We start from the raw sequence: 11,627 nt of genomic DNA, 5'->3' as shown, positions 1-11,627 counted from the left end.
TCACCTGTTGGTTGTTCCTGACCCTGGATCATCCCAATTTTGCAGCGCAACCCAGCGCTTGTTCTACCAGTGGTGCCCTGGACACGGAGCGGACCCCACGAGTGAGCTGTATTTGCCTGATTTGGTTTTATCAAGCCGTGTGGTAACCAGTCCACAGAGTTGTTTATACAAGTACAAGCATTACTGGGAAGTACCGTGGAGTGATGTTTCTCCTTTATGTATAATAAAATCTTGGTTAATACACCAGGAAGCGCTCCTTCCCATTCCGCCTTGTTCCTCTCAGATTTGTTTAATCCCTTGGACCCGGGATTCCTCTTTCATGAGAAGGAAGCTGCAGTCTGACCATAGACTCTGGTGTCATCATCTCCCTCGCATGCGTGCAGGTGTATAACTGGAATTGACTTTCACATACGGACACTCCAGCGCTAACACACCCACCATCTGACCATATACACACACACAAACACACACACACACACACACACTGCACCAGGTTGCATTAATATGACTAATTAGAATGTAAAAATCCCCAAAACACAAAGAAAATTAATTTATGAAGGATACTCACCTGCGCCCCCTGCTGAGAGAATGGTGCCAGAATGTGAGGGATTGATTTGGTCAGTACTAGTGCAACACACCACAGATGTCCCCCGACCCCAAGGGTTTGGTTTTTATCTGTAATTTTTTTACATTTTATAAAAACTGCAAAAAAAATCACGGTACTTGTTTCCTAGCACGACCACAATCGCGGGCATCGGGTGTCATTTTTAGTGGTATACGACGCGACCGACGCGATGCCCCCGATTTTCCCATTGAAATGCATTGAAAAAAGTCAATATCGCGTCGGTTGCGTCGTATGCGCCTAAAAAAGGCTTAAATGGTCCAGACGCGATGCCCCCGATTTCCCCATAGGGAACAATGTTAAATGCCTCAATTTACTCGCGATGCCCCCGATTTCCCATAGGAATCAATGTTAAATGGCTCAATTGACCCAAATCATCATAGGGAACAATGGTAAATGGGCCAGAAAACCCAAAAAACACCCCTGAACAGTGAAATGTCCCCCTAAAAGTAGTTGACGCCACCCCACGATCAACGCGAACCCGAAGCGTGTCGAGCGCAGCGAGCCCGCGAGGGGCAGCGGTACGCGTCTTCCGACCTTTTCATACCCCCACTATCCACGTCGGCGTGGAGTTGAGAATAGAATAGTGTGGCGAGCGCAGCGAGCCACCGAGCCTGAAGCGTGGCGAGCGCAGCGTGCCCCGCGAGGGGACGCGGATACCTTCACAGGTAAATGCGTCCCTTCGCGGGCTTCACAGGTATCCGCGGGGCTCGCTGCGCTTGCCACGCTTCGGGCTCGGTGGCTCGCTGCGCTCGCCACACTATTCTATTCTCAACTCCACGCCGACGTGGATAGTGGGTGTATGAAAAGGTCGGAGGACGCGTACCGCCGCCCCTCGCGGGCTCGCTGCGCTCGCCACGCTTCGGGTTCGCGTTGATCGTGGGGTGGCGTAAACTACTTTTGGGGGGACATTTCACTGTTCAGCTGTGTTTTTTGGGTTTCTGGCCCATTTACCAGTGTTCCCTATGATGAATTGGGTCAATTGAGCCATTTAACATTGATTCCTATGGAAAATCGGGGGCATCGCGGGTAAATTGATGCATTTAACATTGTTCCCTATGGGGAAATCGCGGGCATTTTTAGTGCATGCGATGGACGCGATGCCCCCGATTTTTCCTCACGATGCCCATGATTACGATTGTTGTGGCCGTGCTTGGAAATAAGTACCAAAATCACAGAGGCCCTTATTCAGATCTGATCGCAGTTCAAATTTGTTCTCAAAATCAGCAAAACCATGTGCACATGGTTTTGCCCATTTTGAGAACAAATTTGTACTGCGATCAGATCTGAATAAGGGCCAGAATTTGGTCCGTTTGTGTTCCTAGAATATTATTACTAAATTTATTATTATTATTATTACATTTTGACAACCTCACAACCTCAATGTTGTTTTCATCCAGTTTAGGCCAATGGCTGCAGCGGCACAAACACACGGCTTATAGCTTTGAAACATTGCCAACACATCAGTGGCAAAAAAGTGAAGTGGTGCATAATGGAATTGTCTTGGGGCTTACCCACCCTTATGTTGGATGTTAAAAAGTACATGCAAAGTTTAACAAACCAAGCACTTCAACGACAAGGACTGCACTTTATGAAGTGCTTGTTTTGTTTGGACCGGTCCAAAACAAGTTACCAATGGGCTTAAGGCAGCTATGCAGAGGCAGGATGAGGGTATAGGAGAGGTGGAGTTCGTACTGACAGTAAGATGGTTTGTTACCCGATATAAGGGCATGTGAATAGGGTAACACTGGCACTGATTGGTGGTGCTCCCAAGGTATTTTGTAAAGAATGAGTGAGAAAGATCTTCCTTGCCAACCTAAAATGTGGTCCACAGACAAAATAAGCCTTTCTGAGGCCTTCTTAGCGCCTGATTCCAGACAGCGAACAGGTGACTGCTGTCCACCAATCGCTCGCCGCCTGAATCCCGCACCAGCATGGGAGGGAATGTGTACGCTAACACATCCCCTCATATGTGGCGGCAAGGAGCAGAAATCATTGGATGGCCGCTCACCATCGAATGATGTATCCTGCCGTGAGATGCGAGTCCCGACGTGATCAGATCGCATGGCTGCCAGAGGGGCACAATTTACACTATATAGTGTTGCCTGCCCTCTCTATCTGGCTGCCGATATATGTGCTCACGCTGGAGCGTGCATCGGCAGCGAATTGGGCTCCCAAGCCCTAAAAAAGCATGCGATTTGCATGCGATATGGCATCCGATGTTTACTATATCAGGAACATCGGAAGCAAAATCTTACCATGTGTACACACTATAAGAAAAGTCAGCATGGACTGATTATCCCAGCGCTTGCTATCCGCCAAATTCGAGGTGGGCGCTGACGTCATATGATGCCAGCCTCCCACCCCAAGCAGGCACCGACACACCTACGTCCGCTGGGTGTTCCCATGCTTCCGCCACTACCGGAGCGTGCATCGCCGAAATTGGGCCCCTGTCTGATGTGTTGGCGACTGCGCAGGTGCATTTTCCACAAAGAATTCCCCTTCTGCAAATTTCTGTATGCGAGGTGCAGCCGAGCGTCAGAAAGAGGAGGAAAAATCATCCCATGGTAAGTGAACATGCGCACCGATATCCCGTACACATCCATTCGCTGCCCTGCAAATCCTCTCATACGATGGGAGTTCCCAGGGCGGGGGGGGGGGGGGGGGGGGGGCGGAGTCTACCTGCTTGGTTTCATAGTGCGTACAAACGAAGGCCCCTATTTATCATTGATCGCATTTACAATGCGATCTGGGCGGAATATTACCGCCCAGGATCGCATTGTAAAATGCGATCATATCACCTGGATGTATCACCTGCAGTGCGCAGAGACAGCGAAAGGAGCCTGTCCCTGCATTGCCAGAAGCCGGGGAGTCTGCGCATGCGTGGTTACGCGCTGACCCCCCCGCGACCGCGCTGACCGCACTGCCGCTCGGGCAGTGCGATATGCACCAATAGGCTACAATGGGCTATCGCCATATCAGAATGGCGATAGCCCAGGGATGTGAAGCCGGGCTGCCTGATGTTGATACATCGGTCAGCTTCGCATCCCCCATAGAAACCTATGGGGGATGCGGCCAGCGGCGCTGCAGGGGGGATCGCAGCAGGGATCGGAGATTCCTGCTGCGGTCCCCTGTGATACATTTAGGTGATACCTAATATTTGTGGTTAACCCCCGAAAACGGATGTTTTCGGGGGTTTAGCCGCAAATATTGCTTGATAAATGGGCCCCTAAATGATTTTAAGATAATGCTCGTTATCGGTTGTGTAGTGTGACACCTGGGGCGGCCATACCTTCCTGCCACCTGCTCACATACCAGCACCTTAGGCCGCATGTGCTGTAAGAGCTGCAGAGCATTGCAGAGAGCGAGAGCATCCCCTGTATGTGCTGTAACCGCTGCAGAGCATTGCAGAGAGCGAGAGCATCCCCTTTATGTGCTGTAACCACTGCAGAGCATTGCGGAGAGCGAGAGCATCCCCTGTATGTGCTGTAAGCGCTGCAGAGCATTGCGGAGAACGAGAGCATCCCCTGTATGTGCTGTAACCGCTGCAGAGCATTGCAGAGAACGAGAGCATCCCCTGTATGTGCTGTAACCGCTGCAGAGCATTGCACAGGGCGAGATCATCCCCTGTATGTGCTGTCACCGCTGCAGAGCATTGTGCATCCCCTGTATGTGCTGTCACCGCTGCAGAGCATTGTGCATCCCCTGTATGTGCTGTCACCGCTGCAGAGCATTGTGCATCCCCTGTATGTGCTGTCACCGCTGCAGAGCATTGTGCATCCCCTGTATGTGCTGTCACCGCTGCAGAGCATTGTGCATCCCCTGTATGTGCTGTCACCGCTGCAGAGCATTGTGCATCCCCTGTATGTGCTGTGACCACTGCAGAGCATTGCGCATAGTGAGAGCATCCTCTGTATGTGCTGTAACTGCTGCAGAGCATTGCGCAGAGTGAGAGCATCCTCTGTATGTGCTGTAACCACTGCAGATCATTGCACAGGGCGAGATCATCCCCTGTATGTGCAGGAGGAGGGGGCTCCGGCTCATCTATGCTGACACACCGAGGTCTCCTCCTCCAGCGGTGCTGGGAATACTCCCTGCTGTAGTATCTCTGCAATTACTGAGCTGCTTCCCTCCAGAGACAGGACTGCAGCAGACGCATCGCTGAGACCTCTCCATTGCTGGAGCTCAGGTGAGGACAATACAGGCCAGGACTGCAAGCATTCACTTCCGTCACCCTCTCCTGTCATCCTCTCCTGACACCCTGGCCTGTCATCTCCTCCTTACACCCTGGCCTGTCATCACCTACTGACACCCCCTCCTGACACCCTGGCCGGTCATCACCTCCTGATACCTTGGCCTGTAATCCCTTCCTAACACCCTATCCTGTCACCCTCCCCAGATACTCTCTCCTGGTGCACCCCCCTGATCCCTTGGCCTGTCATCCGCTCCTGTCACCCTCCCCAGACACTCTCTCCTGGTGCACCCCCCTGACACCCTCGCCTGTCACCCTCCCCAGACACTCTCTCCTGGTGCACCCCCCTGACACCCTCTCCTGTCATCACCTCCTGAGACCCTCCTCTGTCATCCGCTCCTGACACTCCCTCCTGTCACCCTCCCCACTCAGACTATCTCTCACGGTGCACCCCCCTGACACCCTCTCCTGTCATCATCTCCTGACACCCTCTCCTGTCACCCTCCCCAGACTATCTCTCATGGTGTACCCCCCCTGACACTCTCTCATGTCATCTCTTCCTGTCATCCCCTCCTGTCACCCTCCCCAGACACTCTCTCCTGGTGCACCCCCTGACACCCTCATCACCTCCTGTCACCCTCCCCAGACACTCTCTTCTGGTGCACCCCCTGACACCCTCATCACCTCCTGTCACCCCCCCAGACTCTCTCTTCTGGTGGGATGCGGTCATTTGGTCTACAGCATGATGATAGACAGTCATTAGGTCGACATGGGTCTAGGTTGAAAGGTCACTAGTTCGACAGGTCGTTAGTTTGACAGTGTCTAGGTCGACAGTCAAAAGGTCGACATGGGGTTTCTCACTGTTTTTTGAGCCGACATGTGCCGACAGGCGGTATTTCATGCCCAACCGTCCACTAGGGCGTGGTGGGAGAATAAAATAGTGTTGCGAGCGATGCGAGGGGATGCAGTGCACTTTAAACTGTGTCCATGTTGACTGTGTTGACATTCAGGTCAAACTAATGACCTTTCAAACTAACGACCTGTCAAACTAATGACCTTTCGACCTAGAACCATGTCGACCTTTCCCCATGTCGACCTACACCCAGGTCGACCTTTTCCCATGTCGACCTAATGGTGTCAACCTATCATGCTGTAGACCAAATGATCCCAACCCCTTCTGGTGTACCCTCCTGACACCCTCCCCTGTCATACCCTCCTATCATCCCCTCCTGACACCCTCCCCTGTCATCCCTCCTATCATCCCCTCCTGAAACCCTCCCCGGTCATCCCCTCCTGTCATTTCCTCCAGACACCCTACCCTGACACCCCCTTCTGACATGCTCTCCTGTCATCCTCCCCGACACTCTCTCCTGGTGCACCCCCCTGACACCCTCTCCTCTCATCACTTCCTGTCACCCTCCCCAAACTCTCTCCTGATGCACCCCCCCAACACCCTCTCCTGTCATCCCCTCCTGACACCCCCTTCTGACACGCTCTCCTGTCATCCTCCCCGACACTCTCTCCTGGTGCACCCCCCTGACACCCTCTCCTCTCATCACTTCCTGTCACCCTCCCCAAACTCTCTCCTGATGCACCCCCCAACACCCTCTCCTGTCATCCCCTCATGACACCCTCCCCAGACACTCCCTCCTGGTGCACCCCCCTGACACCCTCTCCTGTCATCACCTCCTGTCACCCTCCCCAAACTCTCTCCTGGTATACCCCGACACCCTCTCCTGTCATCCCCTACTGACAACCTCTCCTGTCACCCTCCCCAGACTCTCTCTCCTGATGCATCTTCCTGACACCCTCCCCTGACACCCCCTTCTGTCATCCCCTCCTGACACCCCCTCCTGTCATCCTCCCCGACACTCTCTCCTCTCATCACCTCCTGTCACCCTCCCCTAACTCTCTCCTGATGCACCCCCCAACACCCTCTCCTGTCATCCCCTCCTGACACCCTCCCCAGACACTCACTCCTGGTGCATCCCCCTGACACCCTCTCATCTCATCACCTCCTGTCACCCTCCCCAAACTCTCTCCTGGTATACCCCGACACCCTCTCCTGTCATCCCCTCCTGACACCCTCTCTTGTCACCCTCCACAGACTCTCTCTCCTGGTGTACCCCTCCTGACGCCCCCTCCTGTCACCCTCCCCAGACTCTCTCTCCTGGTGTACCCTCCTGACGCCCCCTCTTGTCACCCTCCCCAGACTCTCTCTCCTGGTGCACCCTCCTGACGCCCCCTCTTGTCACCCTCCCCAGACTCTCTCTCTTGGTGCACCCCCCTGACACCCTCTCCTGACAGCCTCTCTTGTCACCCTCCCCAGACTCTCTCTCCTGGTGTACCCTCCTGACGCCCCCTCCTGTCACCCTCCCCAGACTCTCTCTCTTGGTGCACCCCCCTGACACCATACTGCATCTTTCAGCCAGACTTTCTGCTTTCTACCCAGCTGGAGCCACATCTGCCTGCAGATCTCCCATGCAGGACATGTAGCAGCCGGCCGCCATGTATCGGAGGAAGCTGTCGGACTGGTCGGACCTTGACACAAGTTCTTTGGTGGATTTAGAGAGAGAGGAAACAGAAATTCTTGGAGAATCCCCCGGTTGTGTTGCTAATGGCGGATATGTAAGGATGCATAATCTATATACAATTCTAGAGAGGAGTATCAGTACTAGGTGGGGAAGTATCAGTACTCCTATGTAAGCACTAGGCGGGGAAGTATCAGTACTCCTATGTAAGCACTAGGCGGGGAAGTATCAGTACTCCTATGTAAGCACTAGGAGGGGAAGTATCAGTACTCCTATGTAAGCACTAGGAGGGGAAGCATCAGTACTCCTATGTAAGCACTAGGAGGGGAAGTATCAGTACTCCTATGTAAGCACTAGGTGGGGAAGCATCAGTACTCCTATGTAAGCACTAGGCGTGGAAGCATCAGTACTCCTATGTAAGCACTAGGAGGGAAAGCATCAATACTCCTATGTAGGCACTAGGCGGGGAAGCATCATTACTCCTATGTAAGCACTAGGAGGGGAAGCATCAGTACTCCTATGTAAGCACTAGGAGGGGAAGCATCAGTACTCCTATGTAAGCACTAGGAGGGGAAGCATCAGTACTCCTATGTAAGCACTAGGCGGAGAAGCATCAGTACTCCTATGTAAGCACTAGGAGGGGAAGCATCAGTACTCCTATGTAAGCACTAGGAGGGGAAGCATCAGTACTCCTATGTAAGCACTAGGCGGGGAAGTATCAGTACTCCTATGTAAGCACTAGGAGGGGAAGCATCAATACTCCTATGTAGGCACTAGGCGGGGAAGCATCAGTACTCCTATGTAAGCACTAGGCGGGGAAGCATCAGTACTCCTATGTAAGCACTAGGCGGGGAAGCATCAGTACTCCTATGTAAGCACTAGGAGGGGAAGCATCAGTACTCCTATGTAAGCACTAGGCGGGGAAGCATCAGTACTCCTATGTAAGCACTAGGAGGGGAAGCATCAATACTCCTATGTAGGCACTAGGCGGGGAAGCATCAGTACTCCTATGTAAGCACTAGGCGGGGAAGCATCAGTACTCCTATGTAAGCACTAGGCGGGGAAGCATCAGTACTCCTATGTAAGCACTAGGCGTGGAAGCATCAGTACTCCTATGTAAGCACTAGGAGGGGAAGCATCAGTACTCCTATGTAAGCACTAGGAGGGGAAGCATCAGTACTCCTATGTAAGCACTAGGAGGGGAAGCATCAGTACTCCTATGTAAGCACTAGGAGGGGAAGCATCAGTACTCCTATGTAAGCACTAGGCGGGGAAGTATCAATACTCCTATGTAAGCACTAGGAGGGGAAGCATCAGTACTCCTATGTAAGCACTAGGCGGGGAAGCATCAGTACTCCTATGTAAGCACTAGGTGTGGAAGCATCAGTACTCCTATGTAAGCACAAGGAGGGGAAGCATCAGTACTCCTATGTAAGCACTAGGAGGGGAAGCATCAGTACTCCTATGTAAGCACTAGGAGGGGAAGCATCAGTACTCCTATGTAAGCACTAGGAGGGGAAGCATCAGTACTCCTATGTAAGCACTAGGAGGGGAAGCATCAGTACTCCTATGTAAGCACTAGGTGTGAAAGCATCAGTACTCCTATGTAAGCACTAGGCGGGGAAGTATCAGTACTCCTATGTAAGCACTAGGAGGGGAAGCATCAGTACTCCTATGTTAGCACTAGGAGGGGAAGCATCAGTACTCCTATGTAAGCACTAGGCGGGGAAGCATCAGTACTCCTATGTAAGCACTAGGAGGGGAAGCATCAGTACTCCTATGTAAGCACTAGGAGGGGAAGCATCAGTACTCCTATGTAAGCACTAGGAGGGGAAGCATCAGTACTCCTATGTAAGCACTAGGCGGGGAAGTATCAGTACTCCTATGTAGGCACTAGGAGGGGAAGCATCAGTACTCCTATGTAAGCACTAGGAGGGGAAGCATCAGTACTCCTATGTAAGCACTAGGTGTGAAAGCATCAGTACTCCTATGTAAGCACTAGGCGGGGAAGTATCAGTACTCCTATGTAAGCACTAGGAGGGGAAGCATCAGTACAAATATGTTAGCACTAGGAGGGGAAGCATCAGTACTCCTATGTAAGCACTAGGCGGGGAAGCATCAGTACTCCTATGTAAGCACTAGGAGGGGAAGCATCAGTACTCCTATGTAAGCACTAGGAGGGGAAGCATCAGTACTCCTATGTAAGCACTAGGAGGGGAAGCATCAGTACTCCTATGTAAGCACTAGGAGGGGAAGCATCAGTACTCCTATGTAAGCACTAGGAGGGGAAGCATCAGTACTCCTATGTAAGCACTAGGTGTGAAAGCATCAGTACTCCTATGTAAGCACTAGGCGGGGAAGTATCAGTACTCCTATGTAAGCACTAGGAGGGGAAGCATCAGTACTCCTATGTTAGCACTAGGAGGGGAAGCATCAGTACTCCTATGTAAGCACTAGGCGGGGAAGCATCAGTACTCCTATGTAAGCACTAGGAGGGGAAGCATCAGTACTCCTATGTAAGCACTAGGAGGGGAAGCATCAGTACTCCTATGTAAGCACTAGGAGGGGAAGCATCAGTACTCCTATGTAAGCACTAGGAGGGGAAGCATCAGTACTCCTATGTAAGCACTAGGAGGGGAAGCATCAGTACTCCTATGTAAGCACTAGGAGGGGAAGCATCAGTACTCCTATGTAAGCACTAGGAGGGGAAGCATCAGTACTCCTATGTAAGCACTAGGAGGGGAAGCATCAGTACTCCTATGTAAGCACTAGGCGGGGAAGCATCAGTACTCCTATGTAAGCACTAGGAGGGGAAGCATCAGTACTCCTATGTAGGCACTAGGAGGGGAAGCATCAGTACTCCTATGTAAGCACTAGGAGGGGAAGCATCAGTACTCCTATGTAAGCACTAGGCGGGGAAGCATCAGTACTTCTATGTAAGCACTAGGCGGGGAAGCATCAGTACTCCTATGTAAGCACTAGGAGGGGAAGCATCAGTACTCCTATGTAAGCACTAGGCGGAGAAGCATCAGTACTCCTATGTAAGCACTAGGAGGGGAAGCATCAGTACTCCTATGTAGGCACTAGGCGGAGAAGCATCAGTACTCCTATGTAAGCACTAGGAGGGGAAGTATCAGTACTCCTATGTAAGCACTAGGCGGGGAAGTATCAGTACTCCTATGTAAGCACTAGGCGGGGAAGTATCAGTACTCCTATGTAAGCACTAGGCGGGGAAGCATCAGTACTCCTATGTAAGCACTAGGAGGGGAAGCATCAGTACTCCTATGTAAGCACTAGGAGGGGAAGCATCAGTACTCCTATGTAAGCACTAGGAGGGGATGCATCAGTACTCCTATGTAAGCACTAGGAGGGGAAGCATCAGTACTCCTATGTAAGCACTAGAAGGGGAAGCATCAGTACTCCTATGTAAGCACTAGGCGGAGAAGCATCAGTACTCCTATGTAAGCACTAGGAGGGGAAGCATCAGTACTCCTATGTAAGCACTAGAAGGGGAAGCATCAGTACTCCTATGTAAGCACTAGGCGGAGAAGCATCAGTACTCCTATGTAAGCACTAGGAGGGGAAGCATCAGTACTCCTATGTAGGCACTAGGCGGAGAAGCATCAGTACTCCTATGTAAGCACTAGGAGGGGAAGCATCAGTACTCCTATGTAAGCACTAGGAGGGGAAGCATCAGTACTCCTATGTAAGCACTAGGAGGGGAAGCATCAGTACTCCTATGTAAGCACTAGGAGGGGAAGCATCAGTACTCCTATGTAAACACTAGAAGGGGAAGCATCAGTACTCCTATGTAAGCACTAGGAGGGGAAGCATCAGTACTCCTATGTAAGCACTAGGAGGGGAAGCATCAGTACTCCTATGTAAGCACTAGGAGGGGAAGCATCAGTACTCCTATGTAAGCACTAGGAGGGGAAGCATCAGTACTCCTATGTAAGCACTAGGCGGGGAAGCATCAGTACTCCTATGTAAGCACTAGGAGGGGAAGCATCAGTACTCCTATGTAAGCACTAGGCGGGAAGCATCAGTACTCCTATGTAAGCACTAGGCCGGGAAGTATAAGTACTATGTATAAGCACTATATAGGGAAGTATCAGTACTCCAGTATATAAGCACTAGGCAGGGAAGTATTAGTACTCCTATGTATAAGCACTATATAGGGAAGTATCAGTACTCCTGTATATAAGCACTATATAGGGAAGTATCAGTACTCCTATGTGTAAACACTATGTAGGGAAGTATCAGTACTCCTGTATATAAGCAC

General features: G+C 51.5%; 1 protein-coding gene across 4 annotated transcripts in view; it reads left to right on the top strand.

The window, feature by feature from the left end:
• The first annotated feature begins 4,594 nt into the window (after window positions 1–4,594).
• LOC146041960 (anoctamin-7-like) overlaps window positions 4,595–11,627 on the top strand; it is a 65,652-nt gene continuing 58,619 nt past the window's right edge. The window contains exons 1-2 of one of the 4 annotated variants that reach the window (XM_083161840.1): window positions 4,595–4,811; window positions 7,267–7,442. In XM_083161840.1, the coding sequence (XP_083017966.1) occupies window positions 7,323–7,442 (120 nt within the window). In that variant the 5' untranslated portion in view covers window positions 4,595–4,811; window positions 7,267–7,322. Of the gene's footprint in view, window positions 4,812–7,242; window positions 7,443–11,627 lie in introns of all 4 variants that reach the window. The other 3 variants (XM_083161837.1, XM_083161839.1, XM_083161838.1) reach the window with 3 other exon arrangements.

This window comes from Crinia signifera, chromosome 19 (assembly GCF_055691185.1).
Source record: "Crinia signifera chromosome 19, ASM5569118v1, whole genome shotgun sequence".
Taxonomy (NCBI): domain Eukaryota; kingdom Metazoa; phylum Chordata; class Amphibia; order Anura; family Myobatrachidae; genus Crinia; species Crinia signifera.
Note: the sequence above shows the minus strand (reverse complement) of the source record. Positions and strands in the feature narration are given on the sequence as shown.